General features: G+C 34.8%; 1 protein-coding gene across 2 annotated transcripts in view; it reads left to right on the forward strand.

Annotated features, from left to right (window-relative positions):
• The window catches only part of LOC106884209 (uncharacterized), a 71,883-nt gene that overhangs the window by 42,750 nt on the left and 8,440 nt on the right, over positions 1-20,693 (forward strand). For both annotated transcript variants that reach the window (XM_089357295.1, XM_089357294.1), the window contains exons 7-12: positions 2,148-2,256; positions 6,416-6,576; positions 12,386-12,487; positions 14,238-14,309; positions 17,585-17,702; positions 19,297-19,406. In XM_089357295.1, coding sequence (XP_089213421.1) covers positions 2,148-2,256; positions 6,416-6,576; positions 12,386-12,487; positions 14,238-14,309; positions 17,585-17,702; positions 19,297-19,406 — 672 coding nt within the window. The remainder of the gene's footprint in view (positions 1-2,147; positions 2,257-6,415; positions 6,577-12,385; positions 12,488-14,237; positions 14,310-17,584; positions 17,703-19,296; positions 19,407-20,693) is intronic.

The raw sequence follows: 20,693 nt of genomic DNA on the forward strand, positions 1-20,693 counted from the left end.
ACAGGATAAACTATCCATATTTTGCAGAAAAATCTGTCAGCGGCCAGCCATGAAACTCGAACTCACATCCCTGTGATTGCATGTCAAGTGCTTTAAACGACAAATTCTTCTGCAAATTTAGGATATATAAATCTAGCTTTATAACACGCTATCGTACGTTAAATTCAGCTTACGTTGAAAGTCAACAAAGATTGCTTTAGAAGCATTGAGATGTATCTTTCAATACATCTATCTATCTATCTATCTATCTATCTATCTATCTATCCTTTCTTTTCTTTTATTGGTTTCAGTCATTTAACTGCGGTCATGCTGGAGCACGGCCTTTAGTCGAACAAATCGACCCTAGGACTTATGCTTTTTAAGCCTAGTACTTATTATATCGGTCTATTTTGCCGAACCGCTAAGTTACGGGGACGTAAACACACCAGCATCGGTTGTCAAGCGATGGTGTTTTTTATTGATGAACAAAAGTGATACATCATGAAAAAAAAAAGCAAAACAAAAAACAAAGAAAAAAAACAACAACCGCTTCCATCAGGTGAATACAGGTAAGAATTAACAGTTAGAACTTCTCGCAAAGTAGAACATAATGCCAGATGACTCAATCCGCCTGATTTCGAGAGGTTGAAATCAGATCAGTCGAGTTATCTGGTATTATGTTTTGTTTTGTGAGAAGTTCTAATTGCTAATTCTTACCTGTATTTACCTGATGAAAACGTTGTTTTTTATGCATGATGTAACATAACACAAGCCATTGGTTTTATGATAGGTGCAGCCGTAGCTGTGCGGTAAGAAGTTTGCTTTCCAGCCACATGGTTCGGGGTTTAGGAGTTTAGTCCCACTGCGAGGCACCTTGGGCAAGTGTCTTCTACTATAGCCTCGGGCCGACCAAAGCCTTATGAGTAGATTTGGTAGACGGAAACTGAAAGAAGCCTGTTGTATATATATATATATATATATATACATTCTTTTACTATTTTTCTTGTTTCAGTCATTTTGACTATGGCCATGCTGGAGCACCGCCTTTAGTCGAGCAAATCGACCCCAGGACTTATTCTTTGTAAGCCTAGAACTTATTCTATCGGTTCTTTTGCCGAAACGCATAAGTATCAGGCTTACAAAGAATACGTCCAGAGGTCGATTTCTTCGACTAAGGTGATGCTCTAGCATGGCCACAGTCAAAATGACTGAAATAAAAAAAAAAAGAATATTTTTTTCTCCGTGTTTTTCTCCTTGTCTCCGTATTCTTTCTGTTGAAGAGCGTAGCTCGAAACGTCAAAGACTTTCCGTATTCCCGAGCGTCATACTAATATATACTTTTGTTATTTACACCACCTGTCCTCGTCTGTTGTTATTTTTTGTATAATCTCCCATATATATATATATGTATGTATATATATATATATATATATATATATATATATATATATATATATATACCCTGTTGTCATGAATTGCTCGAAATACGAAGTATAAAAACAACCGACAACTGATGAAGGGTCGTATTTTTATATTGACTTGTTTTCCATTTGTTTTTTTCGTTGTTCGCAAAAAAAGTTCGTATTCCATGTTTTCGTATTTCATGTTGTCTACGTTCTGTGGTGACATGTGCCCATATATGCATGTGTATATACATATATATGTAAGTATGTGCATATATGTATGTATATATGCATATATATATATATATATATATATATATATATACAACTGTTACGGAATGGAGGAGATAAGATCCGGACTACATATGTTTCATAGAGAGCCGTACTTCAGAAGAGGTAAATATCCAAGCGAGGAGTATACCGTAGGCTACTGTTCAGGCCAAGGATATCTTGGTTAAATGAAAGTTTGCATTGTAATGCATTGCATATCAATAATTTTGATCTGCAGTTGCTATTAAGTGCTTTATGATTGGTTATGTACATAGTTTCCAATTTACATCCAGTATTTTTATATTTTGTGATAATCTAGAATCGAAATGTGATAGTGTAGTTATGAAAATTGAAAACATACACATTAAACAAGATGAATAACCGGAAAATTTAAATCATATATGACCGAAATGTATTTTTACTAGCTGAACTGCATGATTGAATTTCACTTTTACAATGCACATTGCAACGTGTCCTGACCCTTTTTTCCTATAGGAAGAATATGATCATCTGGCCTTACTGAGTAAGTTCACCTACACATCTTTGCCTCTCTACCAGAAATTCTTTGAGAACGAAGTTGTCGAAATTCACGACTTCTCAACAGGTAACAGTTTTAGAAGTTTCTTTGCTACCTTTGTGTTTATTGCTGAGGTTAATTTTGTGAAATTGTGAATGAGGAAATGAGAGGGAGAGAGAGAGGGAAAGAGAGGGAGGGAAGGAGAGGGAGGGAAGGAGAGGGGGGGAAGGAGGGAGGGAGAGAGCGAAGGAGATAGAAAGATGGCTTATTTACATGTGATTAGCATTCACATCGACCCCAGTGCGTAACTGGTACTTATTTAATCGACCCCGAAAGGATTAAAGACAAAGTCGACCTCGGCGGAATTTGAATACAGATCGTAACAGCAGACGAAATACCGCTAAGCATTTCGCCCGGCGTGCTAACGATTCTACCAACTTGCCGCCATGATATATATATATATATATATATATATATATATATATATATATATATATATATATATATATATATATATATATATATATATATATTACTCAAAGAAATTCCAACTTTGATTTCCACGCTTTATTTACAATATTATAATAATATGATATAAGATAATATAATGAAATGATAGAATATTAAACGTCCATTCTGATTGAACTAGTACTTTAATGCATTAAACTATCCAATCTCCAGGTTCATGTAGAAATGGTGACGTCTTAAATTGTAAAACATAACTGCCACCACTACAACATGAACCTGAAGATTGCATAGTTTAATGCATGAAAGTACTAGTTCAATCAGAATGGACATTTAGTATTCTATCATTTCATTATATTACATTATCTTATCTTATATTATTATAAGTTTGTAAATAAAACGTGAAAAATAAAAGTTGGAATTTCTTTGAGTACTATACACAATAATATACATTCGTGTATATATATATATATATATATATATATATATATATATATATATATATATATATATATATATATATATATATATATATATATACACACACAATATGAATAATAAGGATTACTACGAAGTTGCATAGCATTACCTTTAATTCTTTAATCCATATACCTTAAGTGTATATATGTATATATGTAATGTATGTATTCACTTTTGACGAGTCAATGAGCAAGTTGGTCTATGTAAGGCCGTATATGAATTAAAGAATTAAAGATAATGCTGTGCAACTTTGTAGTAATCCTTAATATTAATATTGTTAATATTTATACTCAAGGAAACCTGTATGGTTAAGGAAATATATTCTGAGTTACCCAACAGAATATTCCTCTAATTTCTTATCTTATAAGAACTTTATTAGATTTACACGTTAACCGTTGAATAACATATTTTGAATACCTGAGAGCAAACCGGTAATCGGTTTGGGGTAATCCTTTATTATTCACACACACACACGCGCGCGCGCATGTACACACACATACATATATACACGCGGCTATGAGTGATAGGCACACACACACACACACACACACACACACACACACACACACACACACACACACACACACAGAGGTGAAACTGAAAGTAAGTTCCTGAGATCACATCTAACTCCAGCAATCTGTTACTCTGGCGTGTGCTGCTGCTCCGCAATAAATTATGCAGACGCTCTGTTTGGGAGGATCAAGCGATGGGAAAAAGTTGAAACAGCGTTAAACAAACGCTATTCCCGATTATTGATTACTAGAAACTCACCAACACACACAGCCTGCACCTTCTCGCATACATTGCTCCACTCTACTGGTATAAGACGGGAGGTTGTCTGCGGAGTTGAAATGACTAATACTGTTAATGATGAATATCACTTCTTCCATGCACTGTAATCAAGGCCTCAACGAATGAAAGGAAAGCAGAATAGTAATATTAAATGATAACAAACCAAAATTTGGTTGTATGATGAAACCACAATAAAATAAAACTACTGAACTAAGCTAATACTAGCAGTACCCGTGGAAATTCCACGGTTATTTGGAAAACTTTACGATGAAATTGTATATTTTTGTGAAGGAATTAAATTTTTGCAATGATGTAAAAGTCCTCATGGCTAGTATTAAAGGTGCAATTTCAGGTAGCAACGTTTAAGAAAGCGATATTCTTATATCTACTTTCTGAGCTATCTATTTTTTAAAAATAAATTTTCGTGAAGAAGCAGTGTTGACCTTTATAATATTTTCAGCTCTCTCATTCTCTTTAGTAATCTCTCTCTCTCTATTTTTGCCTGACTTCTCGACTATACAACGTCCCCTTCTTTACGCTAAACACGTTCTATCACTTTCTCCCCACCTCCCTTTGGTCTATATTTTTGTGAAGGAATTGATCTTTGCAATGGTGTAAAAGTCCTCATAGGTAGTATTAAAGGTGCAATTTCAGGTAGCAACATTTCAAAAAGCGGTATTCTTATATCTACTCTCTGATTTAGCTATTTAAAAAAAAAATTCCGTTAAGAAACAGTATTGACATTTATAGCATTTTCATTTCCCTCGTTCTCTTCAATAATCTCTCTCTCTCCCTCTCTCTTTCTGTCCCTCTCTCTTTCTGTCCCTCTCTCTTTCTGTCCCTCTCTCTTTCTGTCCCTCTCTCTTTCTGTCCCTCTCTCTTTCTGTCCCTCTCTCTTTCTGTCCCTCTCTCTTTCTGTCCCTCTCTCTTTCTGTCCCTCTCTCTTTCTGTCCCTCTCTCTTTCTGTCCCTCTCTCTTTCTCTCCCTCTCTCTCTTTCTCTCCCTCTCTCTCTTTCTCCCACTCTCTATATTTTTGCCTTTCCTCTCGACTACACCACGTCCCCTTCTTTACACTAAACACGTTCTAGCTCTTTCTCTCCAACTCTCTTTTCAACAAACTATTTTACCACATAATAGCAATCCTTTTCTTCTAGCACTTCTCTCTTTCTTTCCCGCTTTTCACTTCTCTCTTCAACTAATCACCTCACAGTGTCATGCATCTGACCTTAGCCTATTAATATTATATACTATTCAACTTGTGACAATATATGTGTCTGAGTGTCACGCTTTTAACAACCTTAACTATATAACTAAACCGAAAACATAATCGAAATAGTCAATATAGTGAAACAATTTTTATGAAAATAACTGTATATATCAAAATTGTTAAGTATATAAACAAATTGGCTTCTTGTTTCTCTGGGATTAGTCAAATTGATGCAGACATCTCTGATGAGAACTCAATACGCTTCAATAATCGATTAAGGCTGTTCATTTTTTCAATCTACGGAGAAATAGCTAAATTTGCTGTTTCGATATTTACTACGTGGTCTACATATATCATACCTTGATATATATATCATACCAGAATGAATAATCCTGCAACGAACTGGCGTCCCGTCCACATGGGGAATTTATACGCCAGGAAACCAGGAAACCAGTCCTTATGAGTCGGCATGACTCAAGGAGATGACTAGTTTTTTGCACCTTGATACTGTGTGGACTGATATCCACGTTGACAGGTCCCTAATATTAAAAAAGAGTTCATACTTAATTATTAACTCCAATTCTCTATTATAGCTGAAATTGTCGATCATATAAACACATGGGCTACTTGTTTCTCTGGGATTCGTCAAATTGATGTAAACATCTCTGATGAAAATCTTACAAGATTCGAAAATTAATTAAGCTTGTTCATCAGTTTTTCAACATACGGAGAAATAGTTACAGGCTCCTAATATTAAATAAAAAGTTAACACGGAGAAATAGTTCAATTAATCCCTGTTTATATATCTACTACATAGGATTCATATATAAAAATGTGGAATTCCTAATAATAATAATAATAATAATAATAATACCTGTTTATTTATCTACTACATAGGATTCATATATAAAAATGTGGAATTCCTAATAATAATAATAATAATAATAATAATAATAATAATAATAATAATAATAATAAAAATATTCAGACAAATACATAACAAAAACACCAGGACTTACAAATATATATAACATACAGAAAATTGCACTACTGGACACTGCACACATCCTACGTAAAACACTTTCAATACAGTAACCATAAGAGCATCACAGCAAACCACAGCACATACCCAAGGCACACAGAGCTGCGCTCGGTAGTGAAGTGAAAGCACGTTATAAAAATAAAAATACTGAACAATAATAATAATAATAATAATGATAAGCGTCTTCTGAGTTATAACTGTCATATCTGTTGCTCGTTTTTTTCTTTCTCTAAGTGTTTCCTTTGATATTTCTTATATAGGAGTTGCTTATGTAACGGACACAGTGACGGGAAAATGCAAAGTACGGCCAATACCACACTCAAATCTTGATTCAACAGAATTAAACCCCCACGAAGTCAGAATGGCAACTGCTCAACATTTTTTTGAATTTCCAAAAGATAAATATTCATATGAAGGGATTGTAAGTACGCTTATGTATAGAGTGAACAGCACGTATGTATATGTGTACGTATGGGTGCTTTTGCATGAAAATATTTTTGAATGTACGTGTGTATGTATGCCTGTGTGTCTATGTATGTGTGCATATATGCATATATATATATGTACATATGTTTGTAAGTATATATCTATCTGTCTTTTGGGATTTAAGATTTCTGTCTTAGGGATTTATTTAAGATTTTTTTCTTTGCAGATTTCAAACCGGCTTCTAACGAAATATCTTAGCACTTTTGTTTATGTCCTCACAACTGCGGGCGTTTATGGGTACCTGTTTTATTTGTGTATGCTTATGTGTATGCATCAGAACAAACATACATTCAGGTAGCTGGTGTACATGTTACATTAGTACATAAATGTGAGCTTGATTTCTGTTTATGTGGCTGCTGCGTGTGCAGTCCATATGTATATATATGGCGGTGTGTATATCTTGATCAAGAATCGAGAATCACCAAAGTGTTTTACAAATTTTCACTGTTCCTCTACTTCATTGTATTTGGAGAATGTGAATCAGATTACAATGTCCTTTTCTGAAGAACCCAAGTATTTCTAGGTTTCTATGCAAATATATTCTTACGTAGCCCAGTGCCAATATGATAATAAAAAAATAGAACACGCATGCTCTTCAGATTATTGATAAAAAATATGACAGTATATGCTACAAAAACTGCAATACATATATACACACAAACACACAGACACACATACACAGTCAGACAGACAGACACAGTAATTAATGTATGCCTACTAATAAGTGTTTTTCTCTGTCTTGTCGCCTAAAACGAAGCCTTAATATAGTATAAAGTTATATCCAAATACCCAAATATATACATATGTATATATATGCATATATATATATATATATATATATATATATATATATATATATATATATATATATATATATATATATATATATATATATATATATATATATATATATATATATATATATATATATATATATATATATATATATATATATATATATATATATATATATATATATATATATATATATATATATATATATATATATATATATATATATATATATATATATATATATATATATATATATATATATATATGTATAGATGTGGCTGTGTGGTAAGTAGCTTGCGTACCAACCACATGGTCCCGAGTTCAGTCCCATTGCGTGGCACCTTGTCTTCTACTATAGCCTCGGGCCGACCAAAGCCTTGTGAGTGGATTTGGTAGATGGCGAGATGGCAGAATCGTTAGCACACTGGACGAATTGCTTAGCTGTTTTTCGCTCGTCGCTATGAGTTCAAATTCCGTCGAGGTCGACTTTACCTTTCATCTTTTCGGCGTCGATAAAATAAGTACCAGTTGCACACTGGGGTCGATGTAATCGACTCATCTCCTCCTCCAAAATTACAGCCCTTGTGGCAAAATTGGAAATCAAGGCAACGAGCTGGCAGAAATGTTAGCACACCGGGCGAAATGTTTAGCGGTATTTCGTCTGTCTTTACGTTCTGAGTTCAAATTCCACTGAGGTTGACTTTGCCTTTCATCCTTTCGGGGTCGATAAATTAAGTACCAGTTGCGTAATGGGGTCGATCTAATCGACTGGCCCCCCTCCCCCAAAATTTCGGGCCTTATGCCTAGAGTAGAAAACAATACATTGTTTTATATATAATCATCCAAATTCGTTGACACACACACACACACACACACACACACACACACACACACACACACACACACACATATATACAGGTATGTTGATGCAAACAAAAAAGTAGAACTCAGAATATGAGTATATGCATATTCTACTCGTACTGAGCAGAAGTAATAGAGTAACTCAAGGTCCGAGAGTTTTGTGCGTTGGCACTTATCAAACTTTGATTAGTGCCAACACACGAAGCTCTCGGATCTGAAGTCACTCTATTACGTCTGCTAAATATTAATATATATATATATATATATAGAGCCTCCAAATCAAAAAGAAACGCTTCGAGTCTACGTTCTTGTACATGAAAAATAGATGAGAAAAGAAAAAAGAAAATATGGGAAGAAAAAGAAAAAAAAAATTATGAAGGTTACCCTGATTACTATGCATAAAAGTTGGTTCGAAGCATGTGTGGCAAGAGAGACAAAAATGGCCTGGCGTATGTGTGTGTGAGCACAAGCACGAGTGTGTGTGTGTGTGTGTGTGTGTGAGTATGAAGCTAATTTGTGCGTGTGAACAAGCACTTGTCTGTTTGTATGTAGTCAATTTTTGCACGTGTACGTGCACGGGAGCATGTTTGTATGTGTGTGTGTGTTCCTGTTTATGTGTGTGTGCATGCGTAAGAGGCTATCAGATATATATATATACATATACATACATATGTGCGTTCTTTTATCGGTGTGAGTGTTCCCCCGCGTGTTTAAATATCTAAGTGAATGTATATATGTTTGTGCATGTGTATGTATATATTTATGTGTGTGTGTGTGTGTGTGTGTGTGTGCGTGTGTATATCAGGATGCAAGCCTCTCTTATGTATTTGTGTGTGTATTCGTTTCTTTATATATGTGAATGCGATGTACATACTCGAGTCTAAACTTCTGGAGTACTTTCAAAGTTCTATTAGTAAGTAATAATGGCAATTTCCTAATTGGTGATGTCCTTTCTGATTTTGCGAAGACGAGATTCTCAAGACTGGAAGTAAGATAATTTGTTATATAACAGAATGTCTCATTAATGTAAATTTATAGCCTGGTTGTAGTAGTTTAAGACAATTTAGTTTGCTATAGATATGTTTTCTTTTACGTTTGTATGAGTTTTTGTACGCATGTATGTATGCATATGCCTGTGTGTATGTATGTATGCATGTATGTATATATGTATGTATGTTTGTGCATTTATGTATGTATGTGAAATGCATGTGTATGCTGGGTACTGCCATGCATACATACATACATACATACATACATACACACACACACACACACACACACACACACACACACACACACACACACACACACACACGCACACGCGGCGAGCTGGCAGAATCGTTAGCAAGCCGGGCGAAATGCTTAGCGGTATTTCGTCTGCCGCTACGTTCTGAGTTCAAATTCCGCCGAGGTCGACTTTGCCTTTCATCCTTTCGGGGTCGATTAAATAAGTACCAGTTACGCACTAGGGTCGATGTAATCGACTTAATCCGTTTGTCTGTCCTTGTTTGTCCCCTCTGTGTGTAGCCCCTTGTGGGTAGTAAAGAAATAACATACATACACACACGCACAGACGCGCGTGCGCGCCCACACATATCTGGCCGTGTGTTAAGAAGCACGTTTTCTAACCACATGTTCCGGGTTCAGTCCCACTACGTGGCATCTTGAACATAAAGTCTCAACAGGAGTTGGTGTGTTTATGTCCCTGTAACTTAGCGTTTCGGCAAAATGGACCAATAGAATAAGTACCAGTCTAATGAATGAAACAAAGAAAAAAAAAGATATGTGTACATCAGGCACGTGCCGTGAGTAATTAATCAGGGTAGGCAGTTGGTGACATTTATGTAGTAAAACACGAAAAATAAGCGAAACACAGGTGCACGACTGAGTTGGAGGCATAGTTACTTCTGTCTTTATAGCGCGTAAAGTCAACGTTGTAGGAATGAATGTTCGCAGCACGTGTACTACAGCAGTACTATGCATAGTTTTAATATTGAGATTGAAAGGCAAGGGTGAATTATGCCTACCTAATCTACGAAAAAAAATTTTTGCATTTTATGCACAATAATCAGAGTAACCTTCATAATTTTATTGGATTAGGTGCATATTTTGCCATAAAAGGAAAATATTACTATCGATCTCTTTTATTCAGGGTAGGCACTGCCTACCTTGCCTACCCAGGCGGCTCGTCCCTGGTGTTCATATATATATATATATATATATTTGTATCATTATATTTGTCGATAAAAGTTTGAATACATTTCGTGTATATGCGTTAAGTGCGTTTTAGAATTATTAGAAAAAACCTGTTTCAGAAATCTTCCCAACACTAGTCTCTAAATATGTCTTTACTTTAGATATTTTCATTTTTAAGCAGCAGGTCAGCCGTGGTTGAACAGATGTTTAATCAAAATTATTCAAACGAAGACAACGCTGCTTTTTATTTCTTTTATTGACTAATGTGACTGATGTCTTTTAAAAATATGGAATATAATTTAAACTTGGTAGCTTTTGATAGCAGATGACGCTCGTTCGTTTGTACATATTTTGATTTTCAGTACTAGATACACACACACACACACACACACACACACACACACACACACACACACACACACACACACACACACACACACACACACACACAACCACACGTTTCTAGAAGGAAGCTTTGATAGAGTTACAAAATTTGAAGAAAGATTATCTTGAATTAAAAATTATTAATTGTATTGAAATACATCGGAAAAAAGCAGAATGAAACAAATCTTTTGGAAGAAAGTTTTTGTATTGTGTAAGCGCTTTCGCTGTTCACAGCTTTTCAAACGCATGTGGTACGGATTATAGAAGAAGTTGTTTGTAGCTGATTATTTCCAATTTAGTTTCGGCTTTATATATATCCGCCTGTGTCATACTTTACATATGCTTATGCGCGCGCGCATGTGTTAAACAAGAAATTGCAGCCACATAAGTGATGCTGCCTCTGAACTTGGAACTGAGATTTCAACAATTCATCTCGATTCTTGCTGAATCGTATTGTTGGTTGAATTGTTCTGCGAAACTATTTCATATTGTGTTGATGTTGACATATTAAACTTGTTCTATATATTTTAAAATTCGGCTCAATTAATAAAGAATAGATGTTTTGTATAAGCTTGATTAACTTGTAGATTTACATTATACTTCAGAAAGTTAATTTTGTTTGCCTTTTCTTTGAATAATATAATATGCTTTCACTCTAACACTTTCCTTTTCCCATGTAATTAAAATTAATTCAAGATTAGTATTTTACCTACTTTTTTGTTTTATCGAACATTTTCCCTTGTTTTAGCTGTTCTTCTTTGACTGCACCACTATTTCAATTATTGTTATACATTTTCTATATATCTTAATTGATCTTAGAAAATGTATGAATACTAAATACTGAAAAATCAATTCGGCTTAATTTCCAAAAGTTGGTCACAAGTGGCAAAGAATTCCCATTGCAATCTCGTAGCTTCAAGTTCAGTATCAAAACATAGCACACTGGGCAAGTGTCTTCTACTATATCCCTGAGCTCTTGAGTGAATTTGGTAGACAGAAAATTTGTGGAATCCCATCGTATATATATATATATATATATATATATATATATATATATATATATATATATATATATATATATATATATATGTATGTATGTATGTATGTATGTATATATATATATATATATATGTATATATAGATACATGCATATATATATGTGTGTGTGTGTTGTGTGTATATATATATCTATATATATACATATATATATATACACACATATATATGCATGCATGTATGTATGTATGTATGTATGTATGTATGTATCTATCTATCTATCTATCTATCTATCTATCTATCTATCTATCTATCTGTATATATATATATATATATATATATATATATATATATATATATATATATATACTTATATATATATATATATTAGTGGACCGAAGTAACCACACGGCCAAACGAAAACCAATTACAAGAGAAACCAGTAAGTTGGCATTGAACTATGCTTGACCAATCTGTAATCTTATTCTTTCTAAGTATGTGCTTCCTTTCAGAAAACAGCCCGAGAAGAAAAGACAGAGACGTGGATCGGAACCAAAGTAGATTGGCCAAAGAAAGGAAGTCCCAAATCAATATGGGAATGGCACTACGATTATGTAAGTCTTTATCAGTTTCAGAAATAATTATCTCCACCCCACCCCCTCTACCACAGACGCCGCCAACGCCGACACCACCACCACCACAACCAGTCCTCCTCCTCCTCCTCCTCCTCCTCCTCCTCCTCCTCCTCCTCCTCCTCCTCCTCCTCCTCCTCCTCCTACTACTACTACTACTACTGCTACCACGACGACGACGACGACGACGACGACGACCACCACCACCACCACCACCACCACCACCACCACCACTACCATCACCACGACGACCACCACCATGAACAACAACAACAGCAGCAACAGCAACAGCAGCAGCAGCAACAGCAGCAGCAGCAACAGCAACAACAACAGAAACATCAAGAAAGACGAAGCCCTTTTATGTTTTGTCTCTCTTGCTAGAAATAACTTGAATATCTTTTAACCACGCTCCCAACAGTTTTAAATAGTTACAAAACTATTACAGCTCTCTATACAACTCAAAGGAAAGATCGGGCGTTGACGGAAAAAACCCCATTTTCTCATAGGCCTTCTTAGTCAGGTTTGACTCGGGGGTTAAACATGAGCAACATCTGGAACAATTGCATCAACAGCAACGTCAGCAACAACAACAAGGATGGCAACTTGGCAGAATCATTACAACAACGGACAAAACACTTAACGGCATTTTCCTCGACTCTTTATGTTCTTAGTTGGAACCTCTTTGAGATCAATATTACTCTTCATCCTTTTTTTACCGATAAAAGAGACTACCAGTTAAAGTACTGGAGCCAACGGGGACAACTAATTCATCTCCTAATAATTATTGTTCTTGTACCAAATTGGAAACCATACTACACACACTCACACACACATGTATATGTATGTACGTGTGTGTGTGTGTGTGTGTGTGTGCGTGCGTGTGAGTATGACCAATCAGCTATCAGATTTCTGATAAAATCGCTGTGTACATTAAGCCATTCAAAAACATCTTTCTGTATTATAAAAAGATTGATCCTTTTTCGTATTAAGTTAAAAAATGTAAGTGGATTTCACTCAGTTTCGATGATGAGTACTTACCTGCTCGATCGATTGAACTACCTACTCTTTGAATTTGCGTAATAGCGGCTGATTATTACATGAATTCTTCCTGACAGTTTTCGCTAACTCAGTTTCACTCACAAAGCTTGGGCCAACCCGAGGCAGTAGTAAAAGAAACTAAAAAATACATTTACTCAAGATGTTATATAGTGATTCCTTAATGGTCTTAATTCGGCTATTTTACGTCTACTACTCCCTCACATGAACACGCATTTTACTTCATATATATTTTTGATAACATTAATTTAGTACTTATCTATGTATGCATAATGCACTTTCCTGCATTTGTTTGTCACCGCATCTCTGAAACTGCTGTGAAATACTACCTTGAGCTTTCTTCTTTCTCATAAATTGTATTTTCACACATGAAATTTCTGGGTACTTACATGTTTATGAGGGACTACCATGGACTATCTTTCTTCCTAATTATATTTATATACATATCTCTGTAGCATTTATAAATGTCATTAACAATTGCTTGTACATTATGTATGTATGTATGTATGTATGTATGTATGTATGTATGTATGTATGTATGTATGTATCTGTCTGTCTGTTTGCCTGCCTGTCTGCCTGTCTGTTTGCCTGTCTGTCTGTCTGGCTAGCTGGCTAGGTGGCTGGCTATCTGTTTTCTGCACAGGCATACACCTATATAATTTTAACTATATTTCAGGGTAAGTCCGTCGAGAGCCAAGTGATACGTTCAAGCTCCGTCCCAGTTCAATTCAACGTTCATCTTCCTGATGTAAGTTTGTCTATATTTTTTTAGAAGTGTTATGTCATTGCAGTATTGGCTGCACTGAATGCACTCCACCACAAAGTGTTGTGTTTTTAATTTCTATGCTGTATTTGAATTCCATATTACACTATCTTTATATAAATAAAATTAAAAACCTTATCCAGCATTGCAATATTTCATCTACACTTTTGAAGAAGGCAAGGAATGGGAACTTCGGAATAAAACCGAGAGCTTTAGTTTCGAATAAATGGATATTCTCATGCTACAACAGTTAAAACTAGCTTCTCGAGTTTTAGATTGAAACATTTACGCACCCACCCACCAAAACACACACACACACACACACACACACACACACACACACACACACACACACACACACACACACACACACACACACACACACAACGAAAGGTAACTTTGCACGAGCTCTGATAGATTCTGGGCTCATGCTCGTCGTCTGAGAACAAAGAAGATAGAGAAAGGGAGGAAACGAAAGAAAGGGAGAAGCAGGAAAAGAGAGGTAGAGAGAGTGGGAACAGAAAGTGACTTCCCTTTGACTGTAAGCTAATATATGATGGTTGGATTCAAGTGAGGATGTGACATGGGGTGTAGCGAGTGGAGTAAGTGGGATAGGAGGAATGAGACAGATGATACGGGATGAGTTACAGAGTCGACTAAGATGGAAGAAGCCAGAACGAGGGAAGAAAGTTGGAAAGAGCTATTGTCTTAAACAAGACAGACGGAAACGATGTTCAAGACAGAGGACAGAGGACGAAACTGAAGAGAATAGGAATCAAAGAATACGCAAACTCCAAGACAAATGTAAAGTAATTAAAAAAGAAAGCTTATACATAGATGCTACCTCCCTCTCATCCACGAGTGAATTACTTAAAGAACAACCTATTTGAGTATCTCCTGTCCCTTGTGAAACAGCAAGTTATAGCTCCAGCCGAAGTCAGGTGCCGTGTGATACTTAATCTACATGTAGCAAAATGAATAATAATAATAATAATAATAATAATAATATATATATATATATATATATATATATATATATATATTGGGTCATCCCATAAATAGTGCGGTTTTTAATACTTTATTTTTCAAAATTAAGATAAACAAAGTTCATTTTTAATCTAAAATATACTCTCCTTCATTTTCTACAGTGCTCTTCCATCTATCTGGTAGACTTGCAAGGCCACTCTTCCAAAATTCACTTGTCCGTGACGAAAAATATTCTTTCTACAGAATTCGTATTTTTTCCGTCCAAATGATTTTGAAGACTGCTGAATAAATGATAATCAGACGGGGCAATGTCCGGGAAATATGGTGGGTAGGGCATTGTTTCCCATTCAAACTGCTCCTGCCTTTGGAATGTCATTTTCGCTGTATGTGGCCGAGCATTATCCTGATATAAGAACACCTTTCATCTTGAAACCAAAGATGGTTGTTTTTTCTGCTAGCCCTGACTTAAACCGCTGAAGCTGCTCGCAGTAGATCTCCTTTGTTGCCGTTTGTTTTGGATTTAAAAGTTCAAAGTGGACTAAACCTTTCATATCCCACCAAACAGATAACACCTTACGTGGGTGAAGACATTCTTTAGCCTGGGGTGCTGGTGTTTCTTCTTTTCCTACCCGCTGTTTTCGGCGCTTGACATTTTTATAGAGAATCCATTTCTTGTTATCAGTCGCTATTCGGTTCAAAAGTGGTTCATTTGTGACACGTGACAGCAAAGAAGAACACACATTCACTCTCCGCGCAAGATTAGACACGGAAACTTTTTGAGGAACCCATTGACCCAATTTACTGACTTTTTTGATGATACGCAGGTGTAGATGAATGGTTGAATGACCAAATCCAAGCTTCTCTGCTAGGTCTTCAACAGTTACGATGAGATTTTGTTCCATCAAGGTTTGCAGGACGTCCTCGTCGAGCTCTACAGATCTTCTAGGACGAGGTTCGTCTTCTAGGCTCTAGTTTCCGCCTCGGAATTTCTGGAACCACCGTTGACACTGGATTACGCTTATTGTCCGGTATCTATATACTGCATTAATATTCCTCGCACTTTCCGTTGCTTTGTTGCCTTTATTGAACTCATAAATCAAAATATGCTGAATATGTTCCTTTGCCGAATATAGCAAAATATGCCGAATATGCTCCATTAAAGCTTTGAAAAAAATAACTGCTAAAATCGAACTGCGTTCTTCAAAACTTGCACTAAGAATAAGTACAAGGTAAAATTACTTTTATAGCAAGTTGATGCAGGTAGTTTATCCCGTCCCCATCCGAATTTTTGTCCATGCAATTGAAAAACCGAATTATTTATGGGATGACCTAATATATGTATGAATATGAAACGTTTTGGCAAAGCCATTTTGTCGTCGCCTTTTTGGCGTCACTGATTCGACGCTGACTTATATGTCATAAGATTTTTTAACGTTTCTCTTGAACTCCCTCACTTCTCTCTCTATTTATGTGTATAAATAGAGAAAAATATTTATGTCAACGTGTTCAATTAATAAATTGTAATATCCCTTTTTCTTACCCTCTCCCATTCTGTCTCTTACACTTTTTTCTCTGTATATATGTATTTCTGCACACATATACGTGCGTGCATGTACGTGTTTGCCTCCAACTCCAGCAAGTACTTTCGCCAAAATCGGTTGAATGTCCAGTCAGCCGTGCCAAATTGCCAGCGTCTAAACAGCTGTGCCTAATAGTATCTTCATACTTTAAAACTCCATCAGGTTTAATGTTTCACTGCTTTCTAAAGGAAGAGTTTGCCATTTTATTTAACCATTAGATGTTTGGAAGGTGTTAGGTCTAATACATAGGACATTTAACAATACCTAAGGCTTGTGGAAATTTCATAAAGATCGAGACTTTAGTTCCTGATCAAAATTCTATCCTCGGCAATTATTTTTCTATCGATATAATAGGTGGCTTTGCTTAAACAGATTATGTATTTTGTAAAGTTTTCAGAAATACACTAAAAACAACAGCCTCAACAATGTATCTTGAAGAATACAGTTCTAATCTGGAATTAATCAATTAACCATGAAGACTAAGGGAAGGCGCTAAGCGAAACATATTTTACTTCTTTCGTTCAGAACACTAATTTATTTCACTTTTAAAGTATTTATAATCACTAACCGCCAGAGCTTTATTGATTTTTACTTGCTTAATTTATGTTGTTTTTTTTTCATATACCAACGAAAAAATCTGATATTATCATTCATTTTGTTTCCTTTTTCTCTTCTTGAAATTCTTCGATTTAGGAAAGCTACTACTTCAACGTTTTCGCCTTCTCTGATATTCAACCAAGAATATATGCCTATGATGTCAGTGCATGTTACTTGCACAGTGACCGAGAAAAGTTTGCTTTGTCCATCACAAGTCAGTTTTACAATTATCTTAATTTTTTTGTTTAGTTATTTCTTTTTTTTTTTTTTATTTCTTTTTAACTTTATTTCCTTTTTTATATTCTGAGTTCAAATCCTTCCGGGGTTATCCTTGCATTTCCTCTCTCTGGGAAACAGAAAATAAAGTACCAGCTAGAGCCAAGTATCAGTACATGTAATCGACTAACACCCTCCCCTCAACTTGCTAAATTAGAAATTCTCTTTTACGTTCTGACATCAAATCCTGCCGAGTTCACCTTCGCCTTTCGTCTCTCCACGGCCGATAAAATAAAGTGCTAGTCAAGTATTAATATCGATATAATCGATTGTCTCCTACAGTGGTCGATATAATCAACTTTCTTCAACAGGCTCCGATATAATTGAATTTACTCTACTCACAAACTTCTCACTTTGTGTATATGCTACAAACAATTATATCCTTTCATTTTTTCTTCCTTTCTGTCTAATGAAATACATTTACTTTGATCGGATAAAACGAAAGGATATTTTCTTGAAGGTCATAGAGCATAATCTATTCCAGAATATTACATGTATTACTTTAACAAGCACAAGTTTAACAAAAGTATGGATTTGAACGGCAGCTATACAGCTAACGTCATTAAAGATTTAGACTGACTTCCAACTACTATATATACATATATATATATATATATATATATATATATATATATATATATATATATATATATATATATATATATATGTATATATATATATATATATATATATATATATATATATATATAGTGACTGAAACAAGTAAAAGAGTAAAGAGAGTAAAGAGTATGTATGTACATGTATATGTTATCTTCTACTTGTTTCAATCACTAGACTGGGGCCATGCTGGGAGCACTGTCTTGAAGAATTTTTATTCGTATGAATCGACCTCAGTACTTTTAAGGTGTTGCAGAATATCGTTATTTATAATCCTGTCCATTATCGTTGGAAGTAAAGGGCTATAGAAGTTTAGTCGGCAGTCAAAATTTGTCCTTTTAGGGAATAATCACAACATAAAACCAGATCAAAGCACTGACTCTTATAAAGTCCTCTGCGCCTAAACAGTATTCTCATTTGAAATACTTATTTAGTATTGAAGAAGGAAGATTGTGTTACGTTTATATTTTTCTCTTAAGAGAAGTGAATTAATTCATTAATTCAAACTGGGAATAGAAACCGACAGTGTGTACAGAATTTAAAGGAAGCTTACCTCTTTCTCTACTGGGTTCGCTATAATTACGGAACACTGTTTAAATCTACATTTCTTTAACAAACTGTAAGTTGAGTTACAGTAAAGAAGAGGTTTAGGGTTTCAATCAGTTGACTGAGATAGCTCAAAACGTAATAAAGATTGTGAGGGAATGCAGCAGGATTAATAATTCTGAAAGGTGTTCATATCTACCTGTCACCGCTCCAGAGTAGATATCATTTAACCATAGGTAACCATTACTCCAAATCAAATTAACTATAAACATGCTTTGAAAATAATGGCCATTATCATAAGCAAACACCAACATATACACATTAATTATTTTTTTATCATCCTTTATTCTTTTCATTTCTATTTCCAGACTTGATCAAACTATATGTTAAACAGAACACAGATAGGTTTAAGTTTTTTGTTATATCGGCAATATCTACGACCATTGAAATTCGTCCATTAAGAATTCAGAATTTAAAGGTAGTATATTTTAATACTGTGATCGTTGTTAAATTTAAGTTTGTTATTATGTATTGTTTCACCGTAGATCAACATAATCGATCCGATATATGGCACAATGTAGATAATTGTATGATTAAGCACAATTCTCATATTCTTTGATCTAGACTAATCATGCCTCGTCCTAATGGTGGATGAGGCTATTGTGCAGGGACTTAACGCATGGGCGTGCAGTGTGAAAGTCTGAACAAATTGTTTTTTTCTCCACTATTGAGTCTGTTTGTGTGAGGCGGTAGATTATAGTGATGGTTGCGTACGAAATAACCGAGGATTACTTTGTTGGAGCTTGTCATTTGTAACCTCTACTTATTAGTGATGTGCCTCTCAGCATAATGCTTGGAACTAATAAAAACATGTCTTCATTCTGTTGATAGTTTTATGTGTACACATATTTTTATATTGTCTAGATTCAGGGAAAGAGCGAGTGTTTTAAGGATGGTGTTAAGGTAAAGAGCATTGCAGGTGCATATTTACATGATATTCGGAGATATTTGTAGTGGTTGGAAGTTGTTGATGCAATAACAAACTGTCTCCACCATATTCTCAGGTGCTATTCCGTTTTGAAATCCTGTATTTTTTTTCTTTAACTGGTGAGAGAAATAACGCAGGAAGTAAACTCCCAGATAACTGACACGATATTTCAAACTCTGCCGAAGCTATATCTCTTTCACTTATGTTGTCAATATGAATGGCGTCAATGTCAAAACACAACATTTTTAGCAAACAACCATTAAATCCAGAATGTTTATTGCTTTGTTATAAATGTACCAAATATTATATTTGCTCCATTCTTATTTATGGTGCTGGCAGAGAGTGGGAATTCAAATTAGTAAGAGCAACGATCTTACTTGAGAGAAATGCAAAATTTATGCGTACTTCAGACACTCTTATATATATATATATATATATATATATATATATATATATATATATATGTGTGTGTGTGTGTGTGTGTGTGTGTGTGTGTGTGTGTGTGTGTATAAATATATAATTTAGAGAAAAGAATCAAAGTTCATGAGCTCATCCATGGAAATCTCCAGTCAATATAGAGAAAATTAATAAGTAAATACATTATAAAGAAGTATAAAATACAATGTAAAAATCATAAAATAATAATTATAAAACGACTACACGTGTATATGTATATATATATATATATATATATATATATATATATATATATATACATACATATATGTATATGTATGTATATATATATATATATATATATATATATATATATATATA

The sequence above is a fragment of the Octopus bimaculoides genome, chromosome 9 (assembly GCF_046866305.1).
Source record: "Octopus bimaculoides isolate indiv1 chromosome 9, ASM4686630v1, whole genome shotgun sequence".
Classification (NCBI taxonomy): Eukaryota; Metazoa; Mollusca; class Cephalopoda; order Octopoda; family Octopodidae; genus Octopus; species Octopus bimaculoides.